Here is a 19,409-nt window from a genome sequence, read left to right as displayed (position 1 = left end):
CACACACACACACACACACACACTTGACCACTTCACCTCACATGACACTGGTCATGTGTGTGCAAGTTGTGTTTGCCAGGCACGTGCGACCCCGACCCCCCCCCCCCCCCTTCTGACAAAGGCCTTGTTGGCCTAAAGCTAACTTTCCGACACTCTATACAGTGAGTAGCAACTATCTTTTCATTACATTATCTGATATGACTGTCACTTTGACACTACTTCAGTTATATTTTTGATTCTTCTAAATTTGCTCCATCTCTTTTATTTAATTCCGACTAGAAATCAGACAGTCATGTCAAATCAAAAGATACATTTAAAATATGGCAGGTTACTTGTTCGTCTGAATTACATCTGTTACATTGGATCTTAATTTATCTCCTCAGCATATCCCTCCAGGTGTTCCAACCTTGTATATCTTCTTCCTCTGTGTCAAGTCTTCTCATTGTTAATTGTACATTTTGGAGTCAGGTGGCCATATAGTGTCCTCTTCTCTGAGTCTCCGGTTCCCATTCCAGGATCATTTTCGGAATTCTGGCTTCCTCCATTCTTCTCACATGCCCATACCATTTTATCATCCTTCTATCCATCACGTCATGTATTCTTTCTCTCATTTCCACTATTACTTCATCATTTTTTACTTTCTCTTCTCTACAAATTCTTGATGATCTTCTCTAGAAGATTATTGAGGTACTGTATTACAAACAGTTGAGACACAAACTTACATTCTATGTATAGTGGAATTGGTAACATAGTAGATTGTTATTTAACACCGTTCATGGTTCGCTAGTTCAAGTCTCGTTTGAGTCATTTTTCTTTTCCTCCCTCAATTAGAAATACCTACACCTCGTAATTGTAAAATTCATCATTATCTTTTATGAATAATGCATGCCTTCTTGTTTCTAATTACAAGTTGCACACAAAATTCCTGTTTTCGTTTCAAATATAAACTCTTAATAATTAAGAATAATTGATATTTTATGAAAGATTGTTATTAAAGGCTGCTTCAATTAAGACAACATAACAGTTTAATTTTTGAAGGCAAAAATGAAAAACCAAATACTCTTTATTTGGACTATGTCCATTGTTTTATACCACAGATGTAGATTAAGTGTCACAGAAACATGGAAAACAATAATTTTCACAGCATACAAATGCTGCATTTTTATATTTGCCGTTGTACCATTACAATATGAGGAACCAAGTTAAGTGATTTGGCCCAAGAAATAACAAGACTGTTAAGCTGCCAGACATACTGGAACTAACACATGCAGCTTTTTCACACGTCATACCAAACACTGACAAGATATAGAACAGCACCTCATAAAAGAGAAGAAAATGCAGCACCACAGTGGCTTCCTGGATTCTGTTGTTGATCGACTTGTTGTCAATATAGCAGATGACAGTTCCAGAACTGAAATGTATTTCTCGGATTTGGATAAGGAAGGAGCTAACAGATTACCTAATGACTGACTTTAATTAATACCTTTATTGTTTTCAGTATTCAACAGAATGGTGAAATCCCTGCAGTAAGCTTTTGCATCACACGTAATTCGCTCAGAAAAATTACCCTGTCTGTAAGTTAGGAATTTGCATCACTCCTGTTGGTAATTACGATACTATGTAAGGTGGGTACAAGATCATTTTATGCTTTCTGTCTGCTCACCTAAAAAGCATGCTGTAGTGCTGCCAGTTTTGTACAACATTATTTCATTCTTTTTAAAAATTAAATGACCTTTGAAGCTATACTGTTTCTCTGCTCTTCTCTTTTAACATCTGAACTGCAACTGCTCATGTCATTGCAGGTGGCTGACCAGAGCTTCCAAGTTAAAGGCGCCAATAAAGCTGTTGTCTCCAATTATCGCTCAGTGTGTGTACATGTAACACAGCATAAAACGTATCCTTATGATCGTACTTGACTGTACTGGCCACAGCTTGGCTTCCTCTCCAAGTGAAACTAAATCCAATGAGATTCAAGCAAACACACAATGTTTACATCAGATTTACTCTTATGATGAACGGAATATAGTACCTAGCTTTATTGGGTTGTCAAGTATTCTGAAGTTCTGCGTAACTACAGGCCTTAACAAAAAACAAAGTTGTTCTAATTTCATTTCACATAATATGGCTTACTAATAAGATTAAGTTCCTCTTCCCTTTAGGTAAAACTACTGAAATTTCTTACCCAACGCCCAGTAAATCTACACACAAACATCCTGCTAAACCATTATATTAAAAAACTGATTATTTGACGATATTACCAATCCCAAGTGTTGGCTTCTTCACATTCATTATTTTGTTCAAATTCTTCTGGATCAGATCTGCAATATGATGCTGCGACTGATGGACTCTCCATGGGTAAATGAACCCAAACCTACAAGAAAACTGATACTTGCACTGACAATATAAACTCAACTTATAAAAACTAGATACATAATTACATATGTTAATGTAACTAAGAATTTCATTTGTCCACTTGCATTTATATCAAACTTTAAAAATTGAATCAGATGATCTATAATGTAAAACTGTTAGAAACGATTGCAAAAAATTATATACTCAAGAAATAAACAGGAGAAGGAAATCAAGAATCTCACTCACTAACTAAAACATCAGCAGGCATTTGAATGAGTGATCTTTTATATATCAGAGAAATATCAACAGGGTGGCTACTCAAACTTTAAAACAAAATTCCCTGAGATTCCAAAGTATGGGGAGGAAGATGACTGCATAAGAAGCTACTGAGAGAGCAGATGTCCTAACTGTCTTCTTCAGAATGTATTGAACCTATTAACAAGTATTATGACACTGTGTGTGGAACAGATATGGTATTGTTATATTAAACAATATTATGGGAAATGTTTACAAATAATTTTAGTGAAGTATACTCGTGTAGAATCACATTATCTATGTCTAATGTGGGAGTCGTTGACTGTCTAGTAGATGTGCGTGTCATCCACTTAAGCACCATTTCAAATACGTGATTTGAAATTACTAGCTCTGTACTGTAGACGTTTGTCTTAAAACTTTAACACAGTGGCATTGGATCAAACAGAGTGTCAGTTTGCCACATAAAGAGCTAGTGACAAGCTCTGACCAGCTGAAGAGTAGAGGCACTAGTTTTAGGTTGCCTCTGGCAGGTAGCACTCCCGTCCATCCTCTATGCATTTAGCTGCAATGTGCAGCACGTGTCATTTCACATGCATATGTAAAATGTTTTGTTAAGTTTAGTTAAAATGTCAATTCTAGTAATGAATATGTACTTGTGAAATCACAACGCTGCTCACTGCAGCTCGGTGCATACAGGACGTGCAAGAGTGTGACCCAAGACTAATGCTCCTACTCTTCAGCCAGTCGGCGAATGTCACTAGCTATGTACGTGACATACTGACACTCAGTAGGATCCGATGCCATATTTCATACATAAATGTTATATATGCACAAATATTTGAAGTGGTACACTATACACTGATGGAGCCATTGTCAAATGTGTGATATTTTAAAAAGTTCTGTATTTTAAAAAGCTCTACAAATGAGAGCTAATACTTTCAAGTAATGTATTTAAAATGTCAATTAAGTGGATGGCATGCCCATGTACAGACAGTCAACGACTCCCGCACTGGATTTAGATAATATGTGATCCTACCAGAGTATAATTCACTAAAATTATCTGTAAATATTTCCTGTGATTTTGTTTATTGTAATGATAACACGTCTGTTCGACACACAATGTCGTAGTATTTGTTAATATGCACATTACCATCTGGAGAAGAGTTTTAAAACTATCGAAACCATAGTCAAGGTTTAATAAACATGTATTCTGCAACTGGTTGACATATTTCCAAACCATTGGAGCTCTTGCATGGACAATTGCTGAATTGCAGCCAGGTTCAAAATCTTTTCCAAATGAGTTATTAGTAGTGAGAAACAATGAAAAATTAATTCACAACAACAGCGTGTACTGGAAACACCAAAGGCTTAAAAACTGCTCAGTCTAAGAGGGAAAAACTTCACTTTCACTAAAAATATAATCTCCAAACACACTGGTACCGACAAAATTCCACACTAGAAACAACTTGTAAAGAAGTCTCCAAAGCTTATCTCATGCAACAATACAAATTAAACAGCTAAGTTTTAGACAGTATTCAGAAGACCATTCCCTTCAAACTGAAGTGTTAATGATGCCGCCCTGGGCATCCAAATCAGTTCTTAAGATTCTCTTTTAAACATCATCCACAGTTTGAGAATAGCAGCTACTGAGAAGATGGGCATATGGATACTGGGTTACAAGATCCAAAAGCTTAGTTACTACTGACTACAAAGAGGCTGCCCAGAAAGAAAAGAACATTTGACCTCTAATATTGGCATTAATGCAGAACAATTACTGCAATTTCAGTTTACATGCCATGGAGTTAGCACAGTATGAACCATTTGTCAAGATAATTCATATGTCTGTCTATGTTGTATACATGGAAGAGACATGGAGACACTGGATTGTATTAGATTGATTATGTACTGGTAAGACAGATTTCAGAAACAGATTTTAAATTGTAAGATGTTTCCATGGGCAGATGTGGACTCTTCCCACAATTTATTGGTTAGGAACTGTAGAAAAAAACTAAAGAAAAGACAGGAGTTTAAGGAGATGGGAGATGTGTAAACAGAAAGAACCAGAGGTTGTAGAGAGCTTCAGACAGAGCATTAGGGATCTACTGACAAGAACAGGGGTAAGGAATACAGTAGAAGAAGAATGGGTAGCTTTGCGAGATTAAATAGTGAAGGCAGCAGTGGATAAAGTAGGTAAAAAGTCGAGGGCTTGTAGAAATCCTTGGGTAACAGAAGAAACATTGAATTTAATTGATGAAAGGAGGAAATATAAAAATGCAGTACATGAAGCACCCAAAAAGGAATACAAACGTCTAAAAAATGAGATTGACACGAAGTGCAAAGTGGCTAAGCGGGAATGGCTAGAAGACAAATTTAAGGATCTAGAAGCATGTCACATTAGAGGAAAGGTAGATACTGCCCGCAAGACAATTCAGGATGTATACGACGCGGGACAACCGGGAGATCCGGGAAAAACCTGGGAATTTTTTCATCCAAGAGAAAACCAGGAAAAACCCGGGAATTTTTTGTTGTTTTAGTTTTCAGTTAAATTTTTGTAATTATGACTGAAAATACTGCAGCATTAAAACATGAATGAGAGAAAAAAATTGAAAATAAAACTTAAATTGCAAAGGAAATGCGCCATACAAAATAACACAGTGCACATCTAAGTGTCTGCCAACAGTAAAATGTGCCAAAGTCTTTAAGAAGACAGCCAATTGCCTCCGATGAGCGTGACGTCACAACTGTTTACATTAGATTCATTTAAGCAGTTAAGGGCAGGTTCATGCACACGCGCAGTTGAGTTGTGTATGAGAAATACCTTCTCCCGCTTCTGGCTACAGAAATGTGGCTGTTTCCTGTGTAAGCAGCAGTAGCAGCAGCAGCAGCAACCAGCCACATGGGGTACCCGGAAAAATTTTACTGGCACCCCCAAGCTGCCAGATTCACACGTGCGCAGCAGGCCGGAATCTAGTGGAGGGGTGAGGGCTGTCTGCAAACCGAGGTATCTGAACCAGGTGGCAGTTTCGGTGGGAGGGGACAAATCTATATTCTTGAGGGAAAAAAACCTTGTTTCACAAAGCACCTAGCATCCAGCGCACATTGTTCTATCGATTATTCATATGATTTTGAAACGCACCCCTGACGGTTTTTGGACATTTTTGAACACATTCTAAGTTGAATTCTGAATGAATTGTAAGTTGTTTTTGAATGTGTGCTTAGTGTACGTGATGTCTCTGCCAGGGGAATCCTCATCACATCTAGAAATGAACTTTCCTGCAGACAGAACGGGACGGGGCTATACGAGCTTAGCGGAATAAGGCCGAACCGGTGAATGCCAGCTGCTGCTTGTTTATGTGGTCGATTCGGTTTGCAAATGTTCAGCGTTGTTATAATTACAAGCAAAATCTATAGATTCAGACTACCAGAGTGGAAATAAACGACTAACAGGAATAAGAGATAAGAAAGATAATACATAATTTTCTCGGCGTATCCAAGAAAGTGAAATTCTGACAGAAAAATTTTGGCCAGATCGCTACAGTAGACAGGGCCAGTTGTAGTCCCTGGCTAGCAGCCGCTTAGGTTCCATTCTGGGAATAGTGCGGAAAACGCATTGTACAAACACGTAATGACGCCTAACCGGAGAATACCCTCTGGATATCTAAACCGGTGATAGTGGAAGGATTATAAAGTTAACCGGAGAATGAGTTTTGACAGTGGTAGGAATAGTTAACAGAATTAGTGATGACAAGATTGTTTGTTAGAATGAGGAAGGAGAAGAAACGGGGACATCACACAAATTATGAAAAAATATGACGATTCCAAATTTATACAAAAATTTCGTTCTACTACTTTTCGGTCTCGTGCATGAGAAACTGGAGCGTATGAATGAAATGTGAAACTATTTCCTAACATAAAGCTTTTTGATTGTAGTAGGCCAAATAGGTATTTCATATTGGTACTTCATGGATTATATTGTCGTGCTGCAAAAATTATCATTATTACTAAAACAGTCTCGCTTATTTGGTGTGTGTTACAACTGCCGCAATATTGGAAAGGCCTATTTTGTTTTATCCAGCACACAATGGCAAAATAGATGTAATCAGATAGAGAAACCACACCAGTCTTGGGTATTATTTGTATTAACAGCTTGTTCAGTATTAGACGACGACATTTTGATTTTTTATGTAGCAAAATGTTTGATGAACTTTGATGACTTAATAATTCTTTCGCAGACAGGAAAGCATGCCATGTAAAGTTGCAGCAATATTAGAGAGAAAAATCGCTAGGACCTAAGGATTGAAGAAATGTGTACTGTCTTGTTTGTCTCTTATCTTTACTGGTTTTAGGTATCCAGTATTTAATTTAATCTCACACACAAGAGCAAGTTATTAGCTAATAGGCAATAAAGAGTCCAAATTTTCTGAAGAGTTCTTGTTCTCCCAGTTACAAATAATCCCATCAAGTATTAATTGTGATTTTGTAATTTCTTTTTATTTTTTAGAGGGGCAGGATGTCTGAACGGCCGACTGGGAGCAGGAGAGGCACTACAGGACATTTTAATTTCCACTGTCCTGAAATAGTTAATGGCATCCATTGCAAAATATACACGTTTGAGTTCCGCAAAGTGAAATACAGTGATGTGCGGTATAAGAATGTTGTTTGAAGAGGCGTGGCACTGCACTTCGGCACACTAAAGACCAAATAACATGTCTTACATTTCCTTGAAGATGTCTGAGTGGGGAGTGGATAGTCTCTTCGTGACCCGTGTTTACATTTAGTGATTTTCCTGTCTCCTCTTGATTTACTGCTCTCAGGTCAAATGAAAACAAGATGAATTTCTGTGGCTGGGAGCTATCAAGTGAATTAAATTCATTCCATAATTACGGAAGGCTAAAATATGTTACTGGTTTCAAATTTTATTTTATTTCTACCTTTCTGACAGTCAAGCATTAATCACCTTGCAGAACAGAAAAGTTATTTTTGTCGGTTTGCTAAAGAAATTTGGCTTTTATTAAGCTTTCCTGCTGAGGCAGTAAATTTATTTGAAACGAAGTGTTTAATTCCACACTATTGGCAGTTTCAACTGTTCGCTGCATTTGAAGTGCACGCTTTCATCTTCTGGCACATATTGCATTATGCCATAATAAAGAACCAAACATGCAATAATACAGTACTAGCACTAAGAAAATTTACGTCCCGAAAACCATACCGAAAAGCTTAACATCAGGTCGAGGCCTACGCCATTGGGGATCTGGACATACAAATGTGCACTGTAAGGCGAACTATGCATTTTAGTATGGTTCACAAAATTCCGACACTCTTGGAGTATCCTCTGATGTCTTGTTCCTCCTATGACATAATCTTCTTTTAATCTTTTAATGTTTTACACATACGAACATCCGGGCCTCCTATGTCACCGTAGCTGCGCAAGCGTGGTGACACCTCTCATCTGGCACTCTCTGGCAACTGCTGAAATGAATCTATTTCTAACAGGTCGCGTAAAAATGTTGCGAATTGTGGTTCAAAAAGCGTTATTTTCAAAGTAAATTTCCTTTTACGCAAGATGAACTATGTGCGAGAATGTACGATTAATTTATTAAATCACAGAGCGTTTGCTCTCATTTAAAAATCAACTCTTTGATGGCAAGCCATTTAGAATAATTTCGAGCCCAGAAGATCAGAGATTTATGTCAGTATTAAAAATTTTACTGGCATATTTGTGTGATATATCTTAAAGTGTAACATGCGCTAAACATATCAACATTATATGTGAAAGCTTAGCTTCTCTTGGAACTTATTACTCTACGAGACAAATATTATATGAAAAAACTATGCTTTTCTTGTAGCAACACTATGTATAGTAACTTAAACCATTAACTTTTCCTGTTGGTGGAATTCAAATTTATACTTTCGTAATACGAAAATATGCAGCGCGCATGTAGCTGCATATTGAAGATCTTTCCAAAACGTGTTTTCCCCCTGAGTTTCGTTTTGTAAAGTGCCGAGAAATTCTACGCAGCTGTATAAAACCATATCAATTCAAAGTCTTGATAAGTTTTACAGTTCCTACGGAAAGTATACTGTCAATTAACACATTAAAAGTTTATTTTCACCCAGGAGAAAATATATTTTTAACCGGGAGATCCGGGAATATTTTTTCCTTGTCCGCGTATACACCCTGAAATTAAAGAGGCCTTTGGGGAAAAGAGGAGCAGCTGCATGAATATCAAGAGCTCATAGGAAAACCAGTCCTAAGTAAACGAGGGAAAGCAGAAAGGCGGAAGGAGTATGTAGACCCTCTACACAAGGGAGATGCACTTGAGAGCATTATAGAAATGGAACACGACATAGATGAAAATGAGGTGGGAGACATGATATTGTGTGTAGAATTCGACGGAGCAATGAAAGATCTAAGTTGAAACGAAGCCCAAGAGCTGACAACATTCCGTCAGAACTACTGCTATCCTTGGCTGAGGCAGCCATGACAAAACTCTTCCATCTGGTGAGCAAGATGTATGAGACAGGGCGAAAAACCCACAGACTTCAAAAAGACTATAGTAATTCAAATTTCAAAGAAAGCAGACATTCACAGGTGTGAAAATTACGGAACTATCAGGTTAATAAGTCACGATTACCAGATATTAATACGAATTCTTTACAGAAGAATGGAAAAACTGGTAGAAGCCGACCTTGGGGAAGATCAGTTTGGATTCTGGAGAAACATGCGAGATAATACTGACCTACGACTTATCTTAGAAGATAGGATAAGGAAAGGACAACCTACATTTATAGCACTTTTAGACTTGGAGAAAGCTTTTGACAATGTTGTCTGGAATAAAATACAGTGTGTGACAGGTTATTTCCATTTTTTTCCAGGTTGCGGTAGGTAGTTACTCGGAGATAAAGAGGCTTGCACAGAATAGAGTAGCATGGAGAGCTGCATCAAACCTGTCTTCGGACTGAAAACACCACCAACAACAACATCTGTCAGACATTCTTAAAATGTGTAATAGAACTGAAATTTTTGCAATGACTGAGGATTACCTTTGTATTAGCAAAATTCATACAGAAATAACAGAAGCCTGACATGTTCTACTGATGAAAAAAGCATGTTAGAACTCATGTAATGTTTGAAAGGTGTCTGGTTATGAAAAATTCGTCAGGCTTAGTATTTGCTAAATATTTTGTATGTTGTTAATTCATTACACACATGTTTACAACTCAGCAGTACTGTTTCTCGGTGGAAAATCTGATACCCACACTGTTAAACTTAATAAGCATAAAATCTTAACATATTACATACAGTTGACAAAAGCGGGTTAAGTTCCACTTTGGACATTCACAGCGTGTACAGCTGTAGTGCCTCGAGAATTTTGAGGTAAATTCTAGAGACATCGTATTTCCACCATCTCTAAACACGTGTTATTTTAAAGAGTGGTGTGTGTGAAAGTGGAACTGTGTCTACTGTGCCACGAATGTGTGTGTGTGTGTGTGTGTGTGTGTGTGTGTGTGTGTGTGTGTGTAGGACTGGCATGTATCGGACGATTGATCGGCACAGGCAGGTAGTCGCAGCACTCACCTCAGGAGTTGCACGCCCAGCACAAGGAGCAAACGCAATGTACTCCGTGACGGTGCTACGTCAGTCATTATTGAGAACACTTGAAAGTTGTTCAAAAAAGAAAAGACACTTACTTATTCACTTACTTTCGTGAGGTCCGGATGGTGGACTTACTAGAGATTTCTGGATTGTATATGTTATAAAGTATGTTAGAGTATCTGTCGGACTGGTAATTGTTGGGCTTACAGAAATGAATCATTTATATGGTGTCTTGTTTGTGGAAGTGAAAGTATAGTGAGATTGGTTTAACAGTATCCTGAGTGTATGGAGTTATTTTAAGAGTATAAAAAGTTCCTCCAAATAAGCATCCTATCTTCGGAGAAGAAGTTGGGCAGACAATCGCAGCCAGCTACCCTGAAAAGAAGATCGGCGAAACAACTCCACATAAGCTCAATAATAACGTGGGAGTGTGAGTCTGGCACACCAGCATCACACTGCTCCCTCTAGTCGCCGGAAACTGCCAGAACGTGGCGACCAAAGTGATCAGGACTCGAAAAGGAGGAATTTTTTTAGAGTAAATTGAGACAAGAAGAAGTTGGAGAGTTGCCACAGCAACCCTTAATAACAAGACTGAGAAATTAGTTCGTAGGATCGATTAAGAAGATTTGGGTTTGGGAAGTCCAGGTAGTATTAGTGATTATGTACGTATATTTAAGATCAAAGATGATACGCCGTTGTTTTGTAAACTGTACCCGATACCGGTGAGCTTAAAGGAAGCGGTTGAGGAGGAGATAAGTAAAATGGTAGTTAATAAAATAACAGAACACAGTAAGAGTGTTATAAATAATCCCTTGGTAGTGGTGAAAAAGGCTACAGGAGATGTGCGTCTCGTACCGGATGTGCGCACCCTGAACAAACATATACAAACCGAAAGAGATAGACCTATTAACATTGACAAATTACTATCCAAATTCGAAAAAGCGCAGTATTTTAGCTTGATGGACACACTACGAACGAAGTCAAGAGTTGAACGAACCTTGACTTTTGCATTTATTACAAAAGGGAATACCATGGAGTTGAGCCCAAAAGGCACATGATACATTCAAAAAGGTAAAGCGGCCACTATCAGAATCACCGATATTGCATCATCTGGCGATGGGGGAACCATTTAAGGTTTCAACCGATGCATCAGACTATGGTGTCGCCGCAGACCTTTTCCAAGGCGAATGGGGTACAGAAAGTATTGACCATAGGCCAATAGCTTTTGCCAACAGGAGTCTCAACAAACACGAATTATACGGCAACAGAAAATGAATTATTGGCCACAGTATGGGGTATACAAAAATTCCAAACACTGATATGGGGGTCCGAAATATATGTCTATACAGATCACCAAGCACTGTCATTTCTAATGAGTAGCTGATTACTACATAGTAGATTGATGCAGTGGATGTTGTTTCTTCAAGAATATGACATTAAGATCCAGTATGTAAAGGGTTCAGAGAATATTGTACCCGATGCTTTGTCTCAGCTACCAGTAGGCATGAAAGAACTAAAGCGTACAGAAGGACCTGGCATAATTTTTGCGATTAATTTTCTAACCTTAGAATATCCAAGTAACAAGGTGCAAGAGATGGCTCAGAAAATAATGGAGAACATCCAACATGATCCTTATTTTACAGACATTTTTGCTATGTGTGTTAGAAAGTCGCTACCACCTAATCAAGAGGGACGGTGGAAGATTGTAGGACATAATCTGTTCTGGAAAGACAGTAACACAACACAACATTGGCGTTTATGTATACCGAATTTAGAAGACGAGTTAGTGTGGTACATTCGACATTTTGGTATAAAGAAATGTATTACACATATGAATAAGTTCTATTACTTTAAAAAGCTGGGACATAAAATAGCATCAGTCATTAAAACGTGTGCAATTTGTCAGAAGGTTAAAGAGGATAACACTCACATTAAATATAAAATGTATACAATTATTCCTAAAGTATTACACGATCTAACAGCTGCAGATTTCTTTGGGCCAATTTCAAAAGGAAAGGGAGGAGTAGCTTACATTTTTGTCCTCATAGAATGTTGGTCAAAGTATGTGAAGTTCTACCCTATTAAGAAAGCAAACACACCGACAGTGATACACTGTCTACAACAATACTTTCTCGAAGTGGGCAAACCAAAATGATTTCTTTCTGACAATGGATCTCAATTTGCTAGTAACAACTTTAGAGTGTTTTTAGCATGGGAAGGGATTCATCAAATATTAATATCCAACTATAACCCATCTTCTAGCCCGTTTGAAAGAGTTATGAAGGAAATTGGGAAACTATGCCGCACTTACTGCCATGAAAACCACACGTCATGGGCGACAAAAATTAAAGATTTCGAGCTTATTTTAAATGAATTAACACATTTATCAACTGGACTAACACCTTTGAAGTATGTATACCTCAATAATAACGTGGGAGTGTGAGTCTGGCCCACCAGCATCACACTGCTCCCTCTAGTCGCTGGAAACCGTCAGACAGCCTTGTCGCAAATTGTGGCAAAACTTGTGCACCATTATTGCGCATGTTGGTCGGTAGTGACAACATATTATCATACCAGAGAGATGCATTAGAAATTAATAGCAATTAAGCATTATACATGGAAGTACAGACTGTCGAAGGTGATCATGAAATATATAGCAATTTGACTGGGAGCACTTGCTGTGGTCTGAAGGTGGTGTTCCATCGCTGTGCAAGTAACTGAGAGTCAAAAGTGACTGGCAGTCACTCACTGAATCAGAGTTCGGTTCCACCATCTGACCAATATTTTTTATGTCCCTGTAATGGTAGGTACCGACGGTCTTTCTGTGGTAGCGCCTCGTCTTGATGAGTGCATATTATTTGTAGTGATTTGAAAGAACTACTGTGGTATGAGGGAAAAAGAACATAAAAAAAATAAAAAAACCTATATCATGAAATTTTAAACAAGATTCATGTAAGTTATTTGCGGGGCTTTCATTTGATAGAAATGAGAGAATATTATTACTTTGAGTAGTAAGTGGTTTTAGTTCCATTAGACTTCGATAGAGTAACTAATCGAATGATTATTCAATTCTTTGGCAAAGATGATACTGGCAATGGTGTACTTTTTTCAAATTACGTACTCAAATGTTAGCACGAGGCTCAATAGCAATTATTTTACCGATTGATTCGGGATCACTAACATACACTACCAGTCTCAATTTCAAAAAGAAGCAGGTTCAAATTAAGTTTCTGAAGAGCAAGTTTTGTGTGTATGCATGAAACTATTCACAGAAGTAGCTGACAGTGCGGGATAGATGCAGCAGAAAAAATCATTAAAATGAAACTGAATCACGCAGAATTAGTGTTTGACAATGAGCTCTTGATTTTCGTCCCCAAGTAAAATTACAAATACACCAGGTGGAAAAAAGTTTCATCAATTCAGTGCAATGGGCCTGAATAAGACGATTAAATTCTGTAAGACAATATTTATTAAAATCTGGTAAAAATTTTCTAAAGCCAAACTGCATAACTATTTCTTTCTTTAGAACAACTTGTTCAGAGAGGTCTTCAAAAATGAAGAAGACAGCAACGTCCGTCGAAACCGGTTGTTGTAAATAAAGACATATTTATGCGATCTTCCAGTCTTCCATAGTCTGGCATAAATAAAATTGAAGACAATGCTTCATATGTGCAATCTGAAGACGACACTGAATGCATACTCCACAATGGTAGTTTCTCAGTCCATAAAATGCTATCCTTGGGCTACCAAAGAATGTTAACTTGAAAGAGTTTTTGTATGCCCTGACATTTTTCACAAAAAAGGCAGACAATGTTGGAGAGGCAGTACGCAAGAGGATATTATTTTAGGGTTTATCTACTCTCATATTCGCCGATATGTTTCTTTATTAGGACACCACTTCTATTTTGATTCAAATTGATTTTGATTCAAATTGAACTGCTTTTTTTTTTCAAATTTAAATGCACTGAGTGTTAAGTAACACAAATTCAATAACTACAATGTAAAGTACAATGATTTCTGGAGATTTACAATTAACAAACACATAGTTACATCAAATGTTGTAATATAAAGAGGAGTAATGTGAAATGGGGAAAGTTTTGATATCGGGGATGAGGCTAGTACAAGGTCCACCCACCAATGCAGGACGGAGGTCAGCATCCAGAAATAGTCTCATCATCTTTATGACTTTCCCATGTATCCAACAGTACGTGTCACAGCTCCGGGCCAGTATCGGGTAGTGTAAGTTCACCTGATGCTTCACTTTTGTCCTCAAATTTTGAGTGGGATTTAAGTTCAACACTCAAACAGGCCAGCTGATCAGATTGAGAGCAGCCTTTTGCAAAAATCATTGCTGCACGTTTAAAACTGTGTTAAATCAGTGAGTGGTCCTGCTAGAACTGGATCACTCCAACTGGAGATCATGTCCTCATACTTGGTGCGATAGTATGTTTCATGATGTGCACATAGTGATTCATGGCGAGGTGACCATTAATTTGATTAAGTGTCCCTGCCTCATTTGATGACATCCATCTTTGGAATGAGAATGTGATATACTCAATACACAGGTGTTGCGCCACATAGGTTGCGATGTGCTCTCCATAGCTTGTAAACTATCATGATATCATAATTCCCTGAGCTAAATATGGACTCATCTGAAAAGATGACATGGCACCAATCGCAGTCTACTTCTAATTCAGCAAAGGCAAGCATGTAAAGTTTGTGATCATCAGAGGAGGACTCTGTATAAGCAGCATACAGTAAGCGGTTGCAAACGGTTTGCAAGAATCCAGCGAAATTACTCTCATTCTTGAGTTGGACAGTGTTTAAAAACAGACATTTCATACAGGTGCCAACTAACACATTGTCTTACTGGAATGTCAACACCTTTTCTAACCCCAACCTTTAACTACATATAAGCATAAAGTCACCAAGTTTAAAATCACAAATATAAGATTACAAACATTCCCAATATAAAATTGACTGTGAAAGAAAGCATTCTCAACATGAAAACTAGTAAAAACATTACTTTAACTGGTGGTATAGATAAGCTAGACATGTACAATAAGCTGGAAAGATGACGCCTACATGCAAATGCAATCCACTAGTACGAAGTTAGAAGCTGACAATTGCAAGAGTACACTGAACAATCACACGGAAACAACTGTTCACTCAAATCAGCTAAGTGTCTGTCTGCTGTTGATGAGTATATGTTTTTCCATCTGTATTTATGACTTCCAAAATATTCCAGTCTGTAGTAGCCACCAGAAAGATCGCGGGAGGCGCACATTGGCACGGCGCGTCACGGGCGGTAGTTGCCGCAAGCAGAGTCCCGTCCACCAGAGGGCACGCGAGAATTCGGACGCGACCTCTGCCGGCGGAACAACAACAACAACTCCAGCAGCACGGGCCGTGCCCAGTTAGTCAACATCGGGCATGCCTAGGACACAGTCCCGGTCTACGCTAAGTGAAGTGCGACGTAAACGTGAACAGTGTTACTACACAATTGGCGACGAGTAGGGTCGTTCTTTCGCGTGTTGCGTCGTTGTTCCGGTTTCGCAGTTTCTCCACGGAATGGAGGATTTGGTGCGAGTTTTGGTTGCGCAGCAGACGGAACTCATGGCCACCATGAACCAAGTGCTTCCGGCGTTGCTCTCCACGCCGTCTGCTCCGGCGCAGTTCCCTCCTCCCTTTCCCCCGTATGACGAGACGGCGGAGGATTGGGACGCATATGAACATCGCCTTCGGCAGCATTTCCAGGCGTTTCATGTTGCCGATGCGGAGGTATGTCGTGCTCTCTTCTTGTCTTGGATATCTCCCTCGCTGTATCAAGTTTTGCGGCAGCTAGCGCCGTTGCAGGAACCCTCGTCCTTGGCTTTTGACGCATTGTGTTCGTTGCTGTCTTCATATTATCGCCGCCGCACGCATGTTGTGGCGGCTAGGGTCGAGTTCTATCAATGCAAGAAACAGCCTCATCAGTCTTACCGGGCGTGGGCCGCTACCCTGCACGGTCTTAGTCGCAAGTGTCATTTTGTCACGGAGCAGTCGCGAGAGTCGTATGCCCACGTTATGGTACGCGACGTCATTGTTCGTTCGGCCCCTGATAGGGAGGTCCGGCAACGGGCCCTGCAGTTAGAAGACCCTTCCCTCGAGGAAGTTCTGTCCATTGCTCAATCGTATGAAGTCTCTCACGCGGCAGGTCAACAGCTGGAAGCGTGGTGCGACGTCGCGGAGGTTCAGGGTGGCGCGGCCGCGTCCACTGTGTCCGGGGTGGACGACGTGCGAGCGGTACAATCCGGCCGTTACGGCCGCTCCCGCCCAGCGCGTAAACAGAATTCCGGCCGCCGGCCCCTGTTGCCGTCCTGTGCGTCGTGCTATATACATCACGATCGGTCAGAGTGCCCCCAGCGTTGGGCCGTTTGTCGCAAATGTAATAAAAAAGGTCACATTGCTAAAGTTTGCCGCTCAGCCTCAAAGGCATCGAAGGAAGCAAGTACAGAGGACATGGACGTTGACATTCAGGAAGTTTCATCGGGCCAGGCTCCCGACGCATCGGCCCACAAACTCTTTATCGAGGTGTCGGTTCGGTCGCGCCGGTTACAACTGCAAGTAGATACGGGGGCGGCGGTTTCGTTGTTGAATGCACAAACTTATTCCGACCTTGGATCGCCCCCGTTGGCGCCAGTTTACCGGCGTCTACGCGGTTATGGTAAACAGTTCATTCCCCTACTGGGTCAATTCACTACCGACGTGACTTACAAATCAGTCACTCGGCCTATTACTTTTATTGTTGTCAGTGATGCGAGCTCCGCTAACCTTTTTGGCCTGGATGCCTTTCAGGCTTTCGGTTTTTCTATTGCTGACACCATACAGTTGGTCTCCAAAGACGTTCCCTATCACTCATTGGAATCTTTGATCTCAGACTTTCCAGATATTTTTGAGGAGGGCCTGGGGCGTGTTTCCGATTTTGAAGCTCACTTAACGTTGAAGGCGTCGGCTCGCCCGCGTTTTCTACGCGCGAGACAGATCCCCTTGGCTCTCCGCCCTCAGGTAAAGGAAGAGCTAGACCGGCTGACAGCCCTAGGGGTCGTTCTTCCCGTTTCTTCCAGTGAGTGGGCTTCGCCCCTAGTTATTGTCAAGAAGCCCTCAGGAAACTTACGTCTTTGTGGCGATTTCAAGGCCACCATTAATTCCCAATTGGTGGTGGACACCTATCCTTTGCCTCGTGCTGATGAATTGTTCTCCACCGTGGCGGGTGGCCAATATTTTTCGAAAATCGATCTGTCGGAGGCTTATCATCAGATACCTCTTGATGAGTACTCCAAACGGCTGGCGGTCGTCAACACCCCGTTTGGCCTTTACCAATACCAGCGGTTGGCTTTTTGAATATCCAGTGCCCCGGCGATATTCCAGCGTTATCTTGAGCATGTCACGTCGACAATCCCTCATTGTATTAATTACCTGGATGACATAATTGTCACAGGCCGCAGCACGAAGGAACACTTGCACAACCTTCGCACCCTTTTTCTCAAATTCAGGTCTGTGGGCTTGCGTTGCAACCTGCATAAGTCAACCTTCTTCCAACCGTCCATTGAGTATGTGGGCTACACCATATCTCGGCATGGCATACAGCCACTAGGAAGTTTGGTCCAAGGTATCGTCAACCTTCCTCGGCCCACTTCGCTGAAAGAGTTACAAGCTTTTTTAGGCAAGATAGCCTATTACCACCGGTTCATTCCCAGGGCTTCCACTATAGCCCACCCCCTGTACTGCCTTCTGCACAAGGGTGTTCCTTTTGATTGGTCGCCTGCATGCGAGCGAGCGTTCACCTCGTTGAAGGGCCTCCTCACTTCAGCTCCTTGTTTGGCTACTTTTGATCTCCGTAAGCCGTTGGTCCTGGCTACAGATGCTTCGCAGTATGGGGTGGGGGCGGTCCTGGCCCATCGCAACGCAGACGGTTCCGAGCAACCACTGGCGTTTGCGTCTAAAACGCTTAGTCCTGCGCAGGCCCATTACTCCCAGGTGGAAAAAGAGGCTTTGGCCATTGTCTACGCTGTTACCAAGTTTCATCCTTTCTTGTACGGCACGAAGTTTCAGTTAATCACTGACCATAAGCCGTTAATATCGTTATTTGGCCCCGCCTCTCAGATTCCGGATAGGGCTGCCCACAGACTACAGCGCTGGGCCTTGTTCCTCTCTAAGTACCATTATGACATTCATTTTCGCCCTACAGGACAGCATGCCAACGCCGACGCTCTTTCCCGTCTTCCGGTGGGCCCGGATCCTACGTTCGATCGAGAGGAGATTGTGTGTTTTCATTTGGATGTGGCATCCCGCCAAGCAGTTGATGGCTTTCCAATCACTAGTTCTCGAGTCGCCAGGGAAACGGCGGCTGACCCGGTTCTCCGGCAAGTAGTTCGCCTCATTCAGCAGGGGTGGTCCTCCCACCCTCCAGGCCGGGCCTCGGACCCTCTTCGTAATTATTTTCTTCTACGAGACCGCCTCGCGGTCTTGGAAGGAGTTCTCCTTCTGGCTACCGATGATACAGCTCCTCGCGTGGTTGTTCCTGCAGGTTTACGAAGGGAGGTCCTCACGTTATTACATGCGGGGCACTGGGGTGTTTCCCGTACTAAAACCTTGGCTCGCAGACATGTGTACTGGCCCGGTATTGACAGAGAAATTGAGCACTTGGTGGCCGCCTGTTCCCAGTGTGCGAGCCAACAAGCATCTCCCAGGGCAGCGTTCTCTTCATGGCCGCCGGCAACACAAGCATGGGAACGTGTTCACATCGATTTTGCGGGCCCGTTTCTCAATGGCTTTTGGCTCATTGTCATTGATGCTTATTCCCGATTCCCATATGTGGTTCGCTGCTCCTCAACCACTTCAGAAGTTGCAATCCAGGCACTAGCAAAAATCTTTTCTGTGGAAGGTCTGCCAATCACCCTGGTCTCAGACAATGGACCGCAGTTTATTTCGCAGACCTTCAAGGATTTTTGTAGGCGCTTCGGTATTCAGCATGTTTGCTCTCCCCCCTTCCATCCACAATCGAATGGGGAAGCCGAGTGCATGGTGCGCACTTTTAAGACGCAGATGAAAAAGTATGTGCACGAATTTCCTGCAGAGGAAGCCTTGACGTTTTTCTTGACGGCATACCGGACCACACCAATGGGCGACCGCAGCCCCGCAGAGCTCCTCCATGGGCGTCAAC

General features: G+C 41.1%; 1 protein-coding gene across 2 annotated transcripts in view; it reads right to left on the bottom strand.

The window, feature by feature from the left end:
- Positions 1-19,409, bottom strand: part of LOC126259952 (protein arginine N-methyltransferase 5) — an 86,093-nt gene that overhangs the window by 35,904 nt on the left and 30,780 nt on the right. For both annotated transcript variants that reach the window (XM_049957061.1, XM_049957062.1), the window contains exon 4: positions 2,259-2,371. In XM_049957061.1, the coding sequence (XP_049813018.1) occupies positions 2,259-2,371 (113 nt within the window). The remainder of the gene's footprint in view (positions 1-2,258; positions 2,372-19,409) is intronic.

Source organism: Schistocerca nitens, chromosome 5 (genome assembly GCF_023898315.1).
Source record: "Schistocerca nitens isolate TAMUIC-IGC-003100 chromosome 5, iqSchNite1.1, whole genome shotgun sequence".
NCBI lineage: Eukaryota > Metazoa > Arthropoda > Insecta > Orthoptera > Acrididae > Schistocerca > Schistocerca nitens.
The sequence above is the reverse complement of the archived record's forward strand: the minus strand, read 5'-3'. Positions and strand labels throughout refer to the sequence as shown.